Here is a 17,341-nt window from a genome sequence, read left to right as displayed (position 1 = left end):
AATTTATTGGCTGACTTGGCCTATAAAGAGCCATCAGACTCTTGATTCCCAGGTATCGGATAACTACCCGTCCTCATGGTGTTGGCCTCCTTGTCCTCTATAAACTGGCTATGTCAACTTAAATAACAATCCGAGCATAAGGAACAGCAGCATGTTTTCCAACGTGTGTATTTCTTCCTTCCAGAACTTGTTGCCAGTATCCTGTTTTTAAGCTTTAGCTGCTTCAGAGAAATGCATGAAGTCACCCAAGGCATAAGCTCACCGGCCAAGCATGATGGAGTTTTTAAAGGACATATTTTGCAGGTTGAAAATAATACAGCTCTCATCTTCACATGCATCCGTTATTAGTTTGCTAGCATTTGGGCAGGTGGGATGTTCTATGGTGCATATTGTTTCTTTTACTGACAAGAATACACAGCTAGACGTTCCTCTGTCACGGTTGGATACATTAAAGGGGAACAGCCACGGTCTGAGCCTTAAACATAAAGCGTTTTTTCAAGCTGCTTATAGTTCGGAATTGTTTTTAGTTATGTGGAAGCACAGATTCGTGGCAAAGGTTGACATGACCAACATATCTCCCCTTCTTGTCCCCTCACCCTTACAGAGGCTACCACTAGAGCTACCTTTAATGCAATGAGGAGCAGAGATGCATCTTGGCTGGAAACTGCCCTAGGCCTGACCCAGTGCAGCACTCCAGCCTACCCTTGCCAATGGCTTCCACTGCCGCTACATGTGAGCAGGTTACAAGAGAGATCTCTGATCTACCCAACCGGCCGAAGGAAAAGTGCCTTGTTGCCTGTTCACCCCATTAGGCGATCTGCACTTGGTTATGCAGCAGGGGGCTTCTGCTCCTTGGAAGCGATTTGGTTTAGGTGAGAATGGACCACTGATGGATGGGTGTATTCCTGAGAAGATAGCTGATCAACCTGGGTTTGTTTTAAGTCTGTAAACACCATGATGTGGGTTTATTCAGCGTGCTGAACTGAAAAGTGTAAGGTTGGGAAAAGTGACGTTGTATATAGGTGTGCCCTGTCATTGTGCAGGTGCAAGCCAAGAAAGTAATGTGTGCTCTTGTAACTCAAACAAGATCCAGGAGCTGCCCACATCCTGCATTATAACTAAACACATCCTGTCATTTTCCAGCAGGACAAAGAAAGCTGTGGTTGGCAGATGTTGGTAGGTCTTCAAGTTCAGCCCGATGCTTTTAACATCCAGATCGAACAAAGCAAGATACTTGCTCTCGGACAGAAATAACCAACGTCTAGAGAAGCGCCTGCTTGGTCGTTGTTGTTATACAGCCAAAGGCAACATTAGACATATTGTTTGCAGTGCCATTATATGCCCAAACCCTTTCCAGAAATTATTCTTTAATCAAAAATCTGGCCAATTCATATTTTTGAATAGGAACATGAAAAAAAAAACAATTTTAATAGACTGTGGCTGTAACGATTGAAACAGCTTAAAAGTATTTATGTAAGAAAACCATCATGAAAGAGACTATAAGGGCATATTTGCTAATTATTAGTTTAACAAATTAGAAGGTGCTGCCGATATCTTCTCAAGTGGAAGAGCACGTCTAAGGTTGTCTTCCTGTACTGATCTTGCTTTTTTGAAGACATCCTCTATTCTTTGGCCGGTTTCTGCTTTGCGTTGGAATAAAACGTCAAGCTGCTCAGTAAATACAGCCTTACAAATTTACAGTTTGTTTTGCTGGTCCAAAAAGCCTCTGTCACGGCTTCTTTACTGACATGAAACCCGGAGTTTGTTTCATTTGAACTTTTCTGGAACGTAACACCAGGTATCAGGACTGCAAATTCTACCAGTCAAACCCCTGCAGGTCTTCATGGACAGTGTGTCCAATGGCATTGCCAAGGAAGATGGTGACTGTGATAAGACCGAAGATCTTTATTTTTTCCTTTTAGCCCTTGCCCTGGAGAAACTGGCAGTGTACCAACGCTTTGGAGAAGTTTTCCCTTGATGTGCTACAGAGCGTATCATCTCCATATGGTATTTCAGTACATGGGGCCCATATTGTTTAGTTATCCATCTGTCCAGTTGGATGGGTAGCCTTTTCTTATTTTGTTTCTCTCCAGTGCAAATCTTAGGTTTAGATCTGATTCATATTTGCGGATAACAAGGAGTAGAGCAAACTGCTTACATTTGAACATTGATTCCAGGAAAACATCTACTTAATTTATAGATTTCTTTAGACTTCTTTCTCCTATGCTTAGAGGGTTAATGGCATCATGCCTCCCTTACAAGTGCTTATCTCCTGTGCTGAGGTTGAGTTACCTGGTGTCAGGAGCAGACTTCTCCATGTGTCTCCTGTGGTCTGTTTGGCACGTTGTTGTAATGCTTTTTTACTTTGTTTGCCAAAATCAAAATGAGTAACCTCGTGTTGGAACCTAAGCTTGTGCCAGGATCAAGGTGACTTTATCCTTATATAACAACATCTCAGAGAGAGTACATAGACTGGAATATCTTCTTTTGTATGAGCAGAGTAGCTTTGATCATGCTACAAATAACATTCTGATATATACAGGCCTCAAAAATATCCCTCAGAATAACCTGTCGGGGGGGGCGGGGGGATCATTTTCACATTTTATGTACTATTCAAACCAAACTTTTTTTTGTCTGCAACGCAAACTTTTGTATTCCACTGCCTCCACCACAAGAGCCCAAAATCCCTCACCTTGTACCTTCAACTTTAATGAGTCTTTGCCAAACTGATGCACAAACCCACAGACCACTGTCAGCCAAAATGACACACACACATGCCATGCATAAGATAATCACTTGTTGCATTTTTCATTCATTTATTCTGTATGTTATTACGGCATGTATTTATTATTTATTACCCCTTCAATCTCTTTACATACAATTTATCCCATCCCCTAAAGACTCCAAACATTCTCGTCATTCATATATAATTGAAATAAAAGGCTTATTAATAAGGGGTTTCCCTATGTGTGAATCCAAAGGCGATCGCTGTTTAATGTCAGTGGCAGCCTAGGAGCTCTAAAATGCAAAAGTTCTCAGAAAGTTGCCAATTTAGTTACATTGAATCAGTTCCCCAGGCACTCGGCTAATTATGTTGGAAATCTGGCCAGAGCACAGCAGTAACAGTGAAACAATTAATTAGTAACTGCTTTACAGACTATTCAAAAGCAGCTCCAAAAAGAGATGTTTATTATAGTGTGCGCTGTGGTATTTGGCACCAAGGTGTTAGCAGCAGATCCTTTAAGTCCTGAAAGTTGGGAAGCGCGGCCTCCTTGGATGCATGCTGGTGCCATCTGTTCTCCAGGTAAGCAACGCACCCGACCATCCAAGTGATGTAAAAGAAAACGTGATTCATCAGACCAGGCCACCTTCTTCCATTGCATCCTGGTCCAGTTCTTATGCTCATGTGCCCATTGTAGGTCTTTTTGGCACTGAACAGGGGTCAGCATGGGCACCCTGACTGGTCTGTGGCTACACAGCCCCATATGCAACAAACTGCAATGCTCTGTTTTATCAGAAACAGCATGGACTTATCAGAGCAGTTGCATCTGACCACACAGGCCTTCACCCCTACCTGCATCAATGAGCTTTGTCTCCCCATATCACCAGTTCACCGCTTTTCCTTCCTTGGACCACTTTTGAGGAACACCCCACAAGAGATGCGGTTTGGGAGATGCTCTGATCCAGCCGTCTAGCCATCACAATTTGGCCCTTATCAAAGTTGCTCAAATCCTTTTTTTTTTTTTTTTTAATTAAATAATAGAACATGAATACAAAACAATACAAATAATAGAAATTATTTAAATAACATAAAAATATGTCTATATTCTATCTGTAGTGTAGTTAAGCATCTTAACATTTAATAATACAAAATTTAGCTAGGCCGAGATACTTCACATATTATCTCATGACCTAACGTAACATAACAATCATACCTCACCCACACATACTAGAGAGCTCAAATCTTAATTAGTTTATTATATGTTACCGTAGCTAATTGAATATTTATCTGTCCAGGGCTTCCAGATTGAATTAAATTTATGTAATCTCTGATGTGCTTGATAATATCCATGTTCCATTAAGCATTGGAATTTTAATTGATTAATCACCTTCTCTATGTTAATACTTATTGTTTGTTGCCAATTTCTTGCTATAATTATCTTCATAGCCAAACAACCCTGTATTACCAAGACTCTTTGGTTAAAAGATATATTAACCATATTCAGGTGGAGTTGCTCAGATCCTTACGCTTGCCCATTTTTCCAACTTCTAACACATCAACTTTGGGCTGCACCATGATATCCCAGTATCCCAACAATAAATAGATAAATGCAGAACCAATTCTGTTAATCAGGGAGATACTGTTACAACTGTTATATTATTAATTGCCGTTATATCTTAATATTTGCCACTGAAGTCAGACGAGGCTCAGAACAGATTTGGTACGTAGGGTTTATTTGTGTGTCCAGAATGGACTCGGTGTATAGCCTGTCGCCCATTCTGCACACCGATCATAGTCTAGGCTGCAGTGCCCCCCAGTGGTCAGAAAATGGGGTCATGGCAATCCGTGTCACCTAACACTGCAGAGTACTGTCTTTGTAAACGAGATTATTCCCAAGGCTCGGAGGTTTGGAGCCCAGGATGCATTAAGCAATTGATTGAAATGCACTCTCCTGCAGGGAGTACTCGTCCTTGCAAGAGATGATGTATACTTGGATGGTTATTTATACTAGGCTTGTAACGCTTAAAGCAGACGACTGACTAAACGCAGTCTCTCCCCAACCAGAAGAGTACAAGCTCCTAGCGTGCGCTGCACAGATGGTGTGCGCCACTCGGTACTCATCGTTAATCTGTCTGTGTCCTAGAAGATTAACAAGGCCCTGGTTTTGCATGTGAAATCATCTCATATTTTTCAAAGTAAGCTAAAACCTGCAGCGTCGGACGCGCGTTGAAGAACATACCTCAGGATTGTCGTTTTCTATACGGTGGTTGCGTTTTCAATAACCGTAAAGCCACAATAGCCGAACAGGTTTTTTGTTGGTTTGGAGACGTAAGCCTAGCCCTGTCTAAGGAGGACGATTGTGTTTATAGGACAGGGAGGTAAATTATTAAACGTCTGGGTGCTTGTGGTCATGTGAGCTCTGGAGGATCTTTTCAGCGGAGGGGAGTATGTATTGCGGCCTTGTCACACGGACAAACCCCATTCTGGACTTTCTTTGTTTCGATAACCGAAAAAGATGAAAAAGTTGATTATTCAAGAAGTATAGGAAGTAGGGAGAGTGCGAATTGTGTTGAGGTTTACCAAATGATCTGCTGGGACACTCCTTCTGCAATGGATTCTAGAGAGTATGATCTGCAGGACGACTACAAGTCTCCCTTTAATTTTGATTCTGGTGTCAATAGAAATTATCTGTTCTTGTCGCCGCGACTAAACGACACCCCGCCGGATTCGCCGACTCCGCTGAGTTCAGGTAAACTCATCATGTTAACTTTCTCTTTGTATTTTAATATGTGGCTTTCGTGCTTAGATATAGATCTCTGCCCTGTGTTTGGAGAATGTGGTGAAAGTCTATGTGGGCACACGGAGCTCTGACATTTTGTTGTGATGTTCTGACTGCCCTGACAATAGATCAGCAGACGAGTCTGGTGTCTATAATGACTTCACGGGACTTTCATGGGGTGAAAATGTGTTTCCTGGGATAACAGGCTACCTCCTGTGGTGTGTGTCCATACCATACCTGCCGGGTATTCATGTGTTAAATTTACTTCTAGAAAACGCAAGTATCCCTAGATATTTAAGAGTGTCACTCCTATTATCCTCCACAGCTGCAAGGATGCTGGTTGCCCACTCTAGCCCCAGAGGCCTTCCATTGCCCAGGGAGGAGAATTTAATGTGTAATTTGGTTCCACGTATTTAGATGTTTGTGCCAACCAAGGTCATTATGGGGGTCACTGCATTAGAATTTTGAGATGAAGCCGTTGTCACTCTTAAGCATGTCTGGTGAATGATTGGAACAGAACAGAGGCCACGTAAGCAAATAGAGCAACGTTTAGATGATTTATCCCCAGCATCTTAAAGGTCTGACTTCTCTGTGACCTCGGAGATCCGCACCTGCGAAGAAATCTCTTGGAGGATCTTTTTTTTGGTTTTCCTTCTTCTCTTGGAAGGGGTAGAGACGATTACTTTCTATGAGAATATACTTATATCTAGTACCTTATTATATATATATAGTAATATATTCTTAAATATGCATTAACACAAATGCACACACGCATGTTTTTATGTTGTGTATATGTGTGTCATGTTGTCTTTAATGCTTTTATCTCCCACTATAACTGGATGCATGTGTAGGATTACGTCATATATGTGCATAAAATTGTATTGGATCGTTTTCACAATGAAACGCTTAAGGATCTCTGAATTCACTCCGACAGGCTGCCTTCGGCGGTTTATATTTGCTGTTTAATCCATGACGATCTGCATCCACCGCTAATGGGATCTCCCCTTCATTTGCTCCCGTATTATTATGCTTCAGTAGATTTCATGGCTAGTTTTCTTGTATGATTTCATATATATTTTGCTTATTACATTCCCCGTATCATTTCATGTAGCCAAAGGACATTTGTGTTTCAGTAATGGGGCTAGATGGCAGTGCTTTCCAGAGACCTTTTTAGATAACTGCATCCTATTGCTGCTCTGCCATAGAATAAGGCATTTAAAAGAAAAATGTGTATCATTTCTAAAATGTAATTAATAAGTGCATGCAATGTGGTTTCCACACACATCATGGTGGATTGTAGTTCCGTAGAACACTGCTATACACCCTCAACCTTCTAAGCTCCCAGATATGAGGGATGTAGACTGTTTGTCTCTAAGATGACTTCTTCTGATATTATTTGCCTGGTTCCTGTGCTTATACACAAGTGATCATCTGGTGCGTTATATGGAAATTATACTCCACTGAAGGATTAAATGGTGGCTGGCAACATATTCTGCTAGAAGACGCTTAAAAGGTGAATAATCACAGAGGCTCCACCGGTATACGCTGGACTATGCATGAATATTCTGTTTGCCAACGCTATCTGCTTTGACTGCAGTTATCCGACCAGTTAATCCAAAGAGTAGATCTCTCCCGTGACCGCTGGATTCTGTTCTGTTTCAGTGAGCTCTCACATGTCTCCAGTTCCTCCGCAGCAAACGGTTTTATGAAAGGTTGAACCTCTGCTAGGACAATAGTGCTTTTAGCAGGGAACAAAAAAACATTCACGTGAATCCGGACCGGCAAATATGTGTAGGCAACACAAGCTGTTTTGAAATGCCGTTCCCATCACACTCATAGACGCATAGATTTCTCATTTTGAAAGTGCTTTAGTGAATGTTGCTGCGTTTTGGCAAATAATGTAAATATATAGAACATGGAGTGGGACTACTAGACTGGCAAAGTGATAGCGGATATACTGTTGGCTTTACGTACACTTTATGTAGAGATTAATAGGTAATGGACCAGCCTCCCAGCAGAAGTGGTAGAGGTTAATGCAGTAAATGAATGTAAACATGTATGGCGTAGGCATAAAGCTTTATTGGAAAGAACTTCCATCAAGTAAGAGCCATAACAAAGCCAACATGGGAGAACCATCACTCCAGGAATGCTCTGTATGCCAAGGTGTGTAGAGAATGGTGTGTGTGTGTGTGTGTGTGTGGGGGGGTTGTTATGCTGTGAGAATGTGTCACCCCAGAAGCTTAATTAGGTTCACATATAGGCTACCATCTGATCTGACTCAATTCCTCAATGGCAAAGACTTCCAACATCTTTGATTTCTTACACAGGGGAGCAACTGGGTTTTGTCAGTAAAGGGGGATCACGCTTTTCGCTGCATTGAGTAAGTGTTGGTGAGCGAGCGTTTGTAAGTGGAAAATGCGTGGGGTGTTTGGTGAAGGAGCGTTTCATCTGGGGAGAAAAGCAGGAGGGTCGACCATCCCTTTCTGACGTGTGCTATTTGCTAAACCTGCCATGTTGGTGACTTCCATGTGTATTAAATAATGATTGTTATACAACTTATATTCCACGTAACTCGCCCAAAACCAAACGTGGTGTTCAAAATAAACATGGTAACATACATGACTGCAAATACATTCACAAACATTGGTAATGGAGTGTTTGAAATTCAATTGGTATTCATTACATGTTCACAGCTCCTCTCCAAACCTTGATGAGAATAATCACTCCAGTACTTCATGAAGGGCCAACCACGGTGAGCTTTAGCTGTAGGAAGAGCTTGACCAACCCTATATAATGTATTATAAAATCAGTGAGTTTTCTCCTCAATTATGCATTATACAGGGTCAGCTCAGCCCTTCTTGTAAGCATGTTGGCCCTTCATAATGCATATGTCAAGTCTCCTTTTAGTGAATAGAGGCCAATTAGCATCACCAAGTGTGTTACTTACGAGTATTAGTCTTTATAGAGAGGAGTAGTGTCATGGAATTCTGTGGGTTTTGCGTCTTTCATGCTGTGATCTGGGCAGCGTTTAGGTTTTTGTGTTGGATTTACAGCGGTTTTTTTTTGCTTTGGGACATACGTTTCAAAATATCCCTGCAAACGCTACAGAAACCTTTTCACATATATATTATTTCTGTCCTTTTAGATTTGCTAAAGCAGGAATCAGTCCCTGAGGGAGAGGATGCGGCTGCGACGGTTCCAGAGGCGTTATCAGAGGAGGAACAGGAACATCTCAGGAAAGAGCTTGAAAAGGTACAGAAGATACCTGCCTCGTTCCAGGTTTTAGGCGTCTGGCAGGAATATGCAATGTTTTTTCTGTTGCCCGCTGGGCAGGTTTCACTGCTGCCACCTACTTCTCCTTGGTAGTAGGATAAATTATATTCATGTTTTTAATTAGAACCTGAACATTTGCTTAAACTTCAAAGATGAATTTACCCCTATGAGAATGTTTTCATTAAAGGCATAGTTTACTGCCCCAGACACCCCCTCTACAGAAAAATGCAGAAAATGCATTCTTCCAGGACAATAACATAAAGCACTGACACGGAAGAGGCAGCCCTGCTGTAGCAGCTGCCCTCCTCCTCCGTGTATTGACTATTGCTGAAGCAGCCAATCAGTTGCAGGAAAGCGCTCCCATTAAATCGGGTGCAGGTAGAGTAGTTCAGCCAAAGGTGGAGAAAGGGGCAAATGTCTTAGTGCATATGATGGCTGTTGTGTCTAATTGCCTCAGCAACAACAAATATGTATTTAATAATATTGTGAAACGGCTGGATCCATCCAAATATATGGATCGTCTAATTTGTTGAATCATCTTATTTAGCTGACAGATTAATGTGGAATGTGGTTGTTAATGGTTTGGGAGTCTATTATTATTATTATTATTATTATTATTATTATTATTATTTTGAGATGAATTTGTTAAATTTATTGTTACAAAGTTACTCTCTATTCGTAGGTAGAGGAGGAGATTCAAACACTGAGTCAAGTGCTGGCTGCGAAGGAGAGGCATCTAGCCGACATCAAACGGAAGCTGGGGATCACACCACTGGCCGAGCTGAAGCAAAACATTTCCAAAGGATTCCAGGACGTGGCCTCCACCACTGTGTAAGACAAATCACCGAGCTTGGGGCATGCCGTAGAACGCAGGCGTGAAATGGTTATTAGTAGAGGTATAGCTTTTATATAAAGCTCTGACATATTACGCAGGTACTGTCCATGCACCCTAGAACTTGTTTCTTCCTCTTCTGACTCTGATCTCCTCTGCGGTAATCCCGCTGTGATCAGGAATCACATTTACTTTTAGAGCATGTTGTGAGATGTCACAAAAGATCGTATGTAATTTTGGAGAGAGATAAATATTCTGTATGAATACGTGTGTTTTTACTTTTGGTTTTTGTCCTCTAGGTACAGGAAGACATCTGAAACTTTGTCACACGCTGGACAGAAGGCCTCTGCAGCCTTTTCATCTGTCGGTTCTGTCCTCACAAAGAAGCTTGAAGACGTTAAGTAAGTTAAATGAGATTTAAAAGAATTCCTCAATAGGTAAACTTATTAGGCGTATGATGTTACGACCAGCGCCTATAGACACCCCTTCTGCGGACTTGATGTCATAGTGTAAATGGACTGACTGGACAGATCAGAGATCTCCCCCGTAACCAGCCAATTGAGCAGCGACACAGAGCAGGGCAGATCTCCCAAGTTGCCAATCTGCCACCCTGTTATGAGTCAGGGGAAACTGCTTCTACCTTGGACTTGATGCTCTGTCGGCCTAGGCCAGAATACATCACTGCTTACCAGTAGAGAAAGTAAAAGGGCATCAACCTTACGTGAGTTTGACAGCTTTTGGCTACTTAGACAGTGATGTAACGGTAAATAATAATGAAATAGAATATAGAGACCATTCAAACGTCAACATAAGAAATTAGTGTTTATCATACTGGTCTGAATAATAATTAAGACGAAATAATACAATAAAAGTTAGGCTTCTATCCAATGCAGAGTAGACTGCGTTAGCTATGGGGACAATTAGAAAAAGACACAGAAGAAGACGACAAAGAAGACAAGGGAAAGAGCAAGAAAATCATTGAAAAAAGACATGTTATTTCCAACATCTGACTATAGTTTAGTTTTCTGCATGACCGATACAATGCTGTCTTGGATGCATTTAGCCAAGAATCTCTATGCGGAGACACGCTGACGTTTTAATGTAGCTCTGTGTGCTGTTTGTGTTCTGCGTAAGTCACTGCTGGAGATTTGGATCCGCTTTCAGTCATTGTATACAGTTAAGGTAGACCCGCCACCTGAACAGGACTCCACATTAATCTATAAAAACCTGTAGCTTGTGAGAACATTGTAATGGTTCCACGGTATTTGTGGTTTCTGCGTTTGTGCTTATTATCTGATTATACCAACATGCCCATGACATCTTTCTTACCCCCTAAGGTTTCTTACCTAAGGTTTTATGACTGAAGGAGAGGGGTAAGAGGGACAAAACGGGTAGATGTGTGTGGACTTATAACGAGCTCCATGCAGGCTGGTCTCCATTATATCATTTATATTGGAAATTGCTGAAATGTTCCATTAGAAGTTTCATAAACTGACCTTTTAGTGCAATACTGGCCCCTTCTTCAGGACGGATTAATTAGCGATAGCACTCCAGGTCCCATTATCGTCGGTATCCTAAGGGGAAGGAGTGCTCGTGTCAGGAGTTGTAGTTCCATAACAGCTACTGAGATCCTTGTTGGCCGTTCCTGCTCCTCTGGGTAGTTTTCTGTAACTTCTATTATATGTGAAACGTTATTATATTATCTTGGGGTACCCAGAACATTTCTGATGTATATTTTGAGAGGAACCTTGAAGAACCGTTTTCGGTTGTACGGAACTCAACATTTTTGCATTACAGGTGTGCGAGTTGTATGTAATTCTTTCGGGGATCCTTGAGTATGTATGTAATGCTTTGCTTTTCCTTCATTAACTCTCGTTATCTTTTCCCTTTAATGCTGACCCATTAGTATACGTTCTCTACAGCATTCCATTAGCATGCCGGCAATGAGGTAATGTATGCCATGCGACAGACGTCTTCTATATAAAGCTTAGTTACTATAATTCAGAAATGAAGGCTCGTTGTTTCACTTTGATTTTGGGTGGATGTAGTGTTGATTATGTCGTGTCCTGCTGGGCACGTCAAACTCGTTCCTCGAGGGTCTTGGTTCTGGCAGAATTTTGGTAGTTTTGTAATTAGTATGTATTGGTGAATCTTAGTATCATAAGACCCTCCAGGACTAGAGTTCAACTTTTATTTTATATACAAAAGTGCATGGAAACTTTTTTTTTTTTTGTAAACCGGTTATAACATCTGTTTACTGAATGTAATTCATGTTTGTTTTGCATTATTTCACACAACACACCTGAAAAATTTAAAAACCCTTCATCTGCCTTTATCAACCCACTTAACCATAAACTGTCGGGGGCAAATGAATTGCCCCACTCCGGTAACGTAGTTGATGTTGCCGTGATTTGGGAACGTCCCATTGATTATAGCCTTCCCTATTAGTAAACAATTGAATGCATTTGCATTAACCCCTTCATGAGAGTGAATGTTTTCTTTCTGCAAACCCCAGAGACAAGGTGTTAGATGACTCTTCAACGACAATTTTCCCATTTCTCTATTAGTGCTCCTACAATTTATATATTTTTTTAAGGGACAAATAGGACTTTCTTTTGAGGAAATATCTATGAATGTGTATGTATGTATATATACGGTGTGTGTATGTGTGTGTGTATATATATGTATGTATGTATGTATATATATATATATATATATATTAAAAAGGAAAGTGAAAACAAAAATAAATGTAAATTGGGGAAAATTCCCAAGGACCCAGTAGATCCTAATTGTTCAATCCTCCCCAGTCATCAGAAACCTGTGATTTTCGGGTATTACCTACTCAGTGAGGGTTTTTCCAGTGGTACTAGCCTTGAAAATGTTGCTGGGTGAAACTATTCATTTTTAATGTTTAGTCCCTAGACATACTGAATTATATTAAATATGATTTCAAAAGAATGCACTCATTTCCCTGTAATTTGATTTAAGGAAGGTGAATTGTGGTTTTTGTACACCAAGTGGTTAAAGGGCAAATTAATCAAATGCTATTGAATGATTATTGTTACTTGCTTATTCCATATGAACAAACTGAAGAGCTTTATGTAATTCTAAAAGTTTCAAAATCTCTCACTTTTTTTTTTGGGCAGAAATTCTCCTACTTTTAAATCTTTTGAAGAGAAGGTGGAAACATTAAAGGTATGTTAAAAAAAAAAAAAAAAAAAAATATTTCAGAATTTTCTAAATACATGGATGTCTGCAATTTTCAAACATGATTTTTATTGCCGTTAATGAATGTATTGAATATGGTTATATTACCGTATTTGCTTGATTATAAGACAACCCCTAAAGTTTGAATATTAATTTAGAAAAAAGGAAAAATCCTGAATATGTAAACTATTTTTTCTTAAAATGATTACAAAAATATTTTTTTTGTTTTGATTTCCTTTTATTTGCCAATCTGCCCACGGCTTGCTACTCTGCCCCCAGATATGCCTTATACCCCCTGATATGCCTTATACCCCCTATTTGCCAATCTATTCCCCAGATATGCCTTGTACCCCCCTATATGCCCCCCCAACTGACCAATGCATCCCTAGACTTGCCCCCCATGCTCCAGACTCCCTGGTGTCAAGTGGGGCCAGCCGATGCGTGCAGACAACCTCCGCTGCTACCCGGGACTTTCGCCGGGGCTTCTATGACTGAGCACCGGAAGGTCACGCCAGTGCTCCGTCATAGAAGCCCAGCGGAAGTGCCGGCAGCAGCGGAGGTTGTCTGCACGTACCGCTCAGATGTTCACAGGCTGCCAGAGAGGAGGATCCAGGTCTCCTGCAGAGCTGCGGGGGATCCTCCTCTCTGGCAGCCAGTGAACGTCTATGAAGGTCATGTCAAGCTGGCGCTCGGTCATAGAAGCACCGGCAGCAGCGGAGGTTGTCGGTGCAGACGTTTGCCGGCTGCCAGAGAGGAGGAGCCACGTTCCCTGCAGCGCTGCGGGGGATCTGGATCTTAGTCTTGTAGTCAGACCTCTATTTGAGGTCCGATTTATAAGATGACCTCTAATATAAGATGAGGGGTATTTTTCAGAGCATTTGCTCTGAAAAAACCTTGTCTTATAATCGAGCAAATACGGTATGTTTTAGTTCCTCTGAACATTTATTTCATTAATTTTGCTTAAAGACCCGTCCGATGCATAGTCGGAATGACTACATTAAACTCCTTATAACTAAAACAGCCACACAGTGCTAATTCTGCTAAGACATTGCACACAGGGCTTGAGAAGTGTATGCTGATGGTACAATTCCTACATTGCTAGTTGTCCACGGAATGCCCTGTGTATGTACCTATTTCAATGTGACCTAAATGCCACCTGCTCTTGGGGCTGAGTGCCCATCAGCCTAGCTACAGGAAATTTAGCCCCTAGAGGATTATTATTTTGTTTATTGAAGATGTTGGACCCTCTCAAAAGAAGATGTGTCCATAATCTACCAGGGATCTGCCTTACACCGCCTTGCCTCAGAGGCTGTGCTCAGACAGAATTACTGTGACAAAGTGTCTCAAGCAGATGATGGGCACATTACCTAATCATCTTGCAACATATTAGTATTTATAAACTGAGCTACATGCGTGCGAAACTACCGCATAGCATGCAGTGGATCCAGTCTCCACCATTATACTGGAGAACCACAGCCTGGTTTCTGTTTTCTGGCTTTACCAGCTGCGTTGATTTTAAAATCTCTCTATGGCTTCTCTGTTTTTAGTCTAAAGTGGGTGGCAACAGACAATCCACGGGGGATTTTGGAGAAGTGTTGAACTCCGCTGCCAATGCCAGTGCCACAGATCCTTTGACCGAGAAAGATGAGGAAACCCAGTGAGATCTCTTCATCTACAGCAACCAAAACTGCAAGATTCCACAAGAAACACAAAGCACATCTACTGCATGGTCTCCTCTTCCCACCTGACCCATCCCTTGTCTTCTTCTCTATCTGCTCCACTAAACCTAAATGCTAGCTCTTCTGTGCAATTGAGGGTTTGTACCACACTTCTCTCATCTTATCTGCACAGAAAAGGGTTAACCTCTTTAGTACTAGAGGGCCAGGAATCCCGTGAATCTTTTGTGATGATCTTGGAAACACAGTAATCCTTTTTTGTGTTGCAGAGACTTTTTATGCCTAATTTTCTATATGTTGTTTTGTCATAGCTGCCAACACTTTGTTACACTGGAAACTTTGTATACTATGCGGACCTTAAAGAAAGCAAAAAAAAGTGTCAGTAATAAATGTGCCGTGTATAAGATCTACCCTCCTTCGCTTACAGCTCAGTGATTCTGCTTATTAAAATTAAATTATGCGTTTTCTCTCGGGTGTGTGTGTGGGGGGGAAGGATTAACAATTAACTTTCTTCCTAATACAACTGTAAATATCAGCATGTATGTAATAACAATTGACTTCATATCGTCCAACCATCTCAGAGTCTTGACTGCTTTCAGCTAAGAGATATTGTCTTCATAATGATCACCGCTATAGGATGGATAGGAGTTGGGCTGAAACTAGGTTTCTGCTCTTGAGTAGGATTATTTGTTCCAACACTTGCTCCTTTTTATTTTATACATGGCTGGACTTGACCTCTTCCAGATTCTTTTAGATCGTAGAAATAGTTGGTGATCCCAAAGACTAAACTTGATTTTGTGTCACCAGCAAAATTAAGCCAGAAAACCAAAACCCCTTGGTCTGTTGATAATTATTAATGGACACAAAAATAATGGCGTATGACATCTGTTGTGTCTTCTTTTTTTAATGGATGAGCTTTGGGTTGTGTTTGTTTGGTGAAAATAAAACCAAGTCTTAATGTCTTATTACATACTAAATGCCAAATATTATGGGAAACCTATTAATTACACTAACCATCCCGGGACGCTGATCAGCACCTCCTGTTTTTTTGTATAATGTTTTAGAAATCTATTTCTAACAACAAATTATTAAAAAAAAAATCATTTGGCTGTTCTCCCTCCTATAATTTTTTTTTTTACCAAAATGAACGACTCATTGAGGGTAATGGGGGGTCTTCTTGATTGTTTTGGAGAATGACTAGTGGGATATCTCCATGTGTCTGGAGACAGTTGCCCCTAGTGATATGGATAAGGGGTGACATTCCACACAATTCGTGGTAATGTCGGTTTCAAAATCATCTGCGAATGGATGCATCAGCGACTTTCTTAACTGAAATGCCCACCTGTGTAAATAGATGTTTGACCTTGTTGGCAGCTCATGTGGACTCTCTCTTTGAGACCCTATTGTAGTGAAGGCACTATGTAAAATCTTCTCACGGTATAGAGTTAGCCATACAAAGAGAGAGAACGCAGTTGGTAAAGCTGGTACTGTATTGGCTGACGTATAGATCCAGATAGTCTTGAAAGCTTTCAATCTATTATACGTCAGATAGCCAGTAAACTATCAGCTTTACCAAATTTGCAGACTTTACCCCATTGCCATTGTAATTTGCGCCATTGGATCACCAGTTAGTGGTCCCATCGATTATACGCAGGACCTGGCTCTTTGGCGTGTATTCCTTACCCAGTATCTGTGAATTTGGCATGGGGTCTTGCTGGGTTTCTATATATGGGGTATATGACCCCTGTAGCTTATTACTGATGTGGTTTTTAATCTAAAATTCAGCTTAATAGCGATTATAACATCCACCGTCTACAACATAGTTGGTCCGGGTAACATTTTATGAGTTATGATTTTTAATGGGGGTTTATGCTCTAAAGAGGGGCACTGAAAATGTAATCTCCCTGATCTCTCTACATAATGAAGGACAAACACCAGTGATCATTTCCTGCAAGAAGGGTTGAGTTGGCCCTTCATAATGTATAGGTAAAATACAAGAAAGTTGAAATAGCCATGTAAGCCCAAGAGAGGATGCATCTATAGTCGACGTGCTGGTCCCGGGGCAGGATCCCTGCTTTAGTGATACGAGGGAGCTGACATTTTTTAAATCTCTGAAAACCCCCTCATTGGTGCATAGAGCCCCTCTTCTCAAGCAGGAGAAGACAGATTAACAGCACAGCTAATAAGGGTCGATGTATCTGCAAGCGCCCAGCCTTACACATTCATGTGATTGTTACTGGGGTGAAATGTCTCGCCTTGTAAGGTTTTACTCTGTAAATTGGTTTGTAACCTGCAAAGAAATACCGCGATAGCCTAATAACAATGCAAATGGGAAAAATGCATTCCTTTTTATATGATTGCTACTAGCTTACCAATAACGTACATTTACTAAGAAATTCAATTTAGATCTTCTCTGTCAGATAAATAGATTAAGATATATATATATATATATATATATATATATATATATATATATATATATATATATATATATATAATATAATCCCTCTAGGCTAGCAAAGTGCAGTGTTTCATTACTTTAAGGGCTATGCATATAATGTGTGTTTGGTGGGACCTGTTTTGTTAGTTTATCTGTTTCTGTGCAAATGATTCATTCCCATGCCAAATATGTTCTTATAAAATGGGTTATTTTAAGGTGAATTATCTTGTTTTGTAGGGGAAATAGTATTACAAGGACGTTGATATCGGCCAAACCCTATTATGTTTCAGTTTTCTGGTTAATAAAATGTTCTGTTACCGGGAAATTTCTCTGCTGGTTTTTTTTCTCCTCCACCTATCCATCTGTATATGCAAATTCAGTATTTTATCGGCTGGGATTTATGTGTAATTAT

The 17,341-nt window shown here is 40.7% G+C and overlaps 1 protein-coding gene across 3 annotated transcripts in view; it reads left to right on the top strand.

The window, feature by feature from the left end:
• TPD52 (tumor protein D52) overlaps positions 1-14,899 on the top strand; it is a 34,971-nt gene extending 20,072 nt beyond the window's left edge. Inside the window, exons 1-7 of one of the 3 annotated variants that reach the window (XM_053466175.1) lie at positions 4,741-5,471; positions 8,647-8,753; positions 9,457-9,605; positions 9,906-10,007; positions 11,513-11,554; positions 12,753-12,801; positions 14,361-14,899. In XM_053466175.1, the coding sequence (XP_053322150.1) occupies positions 5,306-5,471; positions 8,647-8,753; positions 9,457-9,605; positions 9,906-10,007; positions 11,513-11,554; positions 12,753-12,801; positions 14,361-14,474 (729 nt within the window). In that variant the 5' untranslated portion in view covers positions 4,741-5,305 and the 3' untranslated portion in view covers positions 14,475-14,899. Of the gene's footprint in view, positions 1-4,740; positions 5,472-8,646; positions 8,754-9,456; positions 9,606-9,905; positions 10,008-11,512; positions 11,555-12,752; positions 12,802-14,360 lie in introns of those variants that run through there. The other 2 variants (XM_053466177.1, XM_053466176.1) reach the window with 2 other exon arrangements.
• Positions 14,900-17,341: the final 2,442 nt, after the last annotated feature.

This window comes from Spea bombifrons, chromosome 5 (assembly GCF_027358695.1).
Source record: "Spea bombifrons isolate aSpeBom1 chromosome 5, aSpeBom1.2.pri, whole genome shotgun sequence".
NCBI lineage: Eukaryota > Metazoa > Chordata > Amphibia > Anura > Pelobatidae > Spea > Spea bombifrons.
This window is presented reverse-complemented; position numbering and strand designations above follow the sequence as displayed.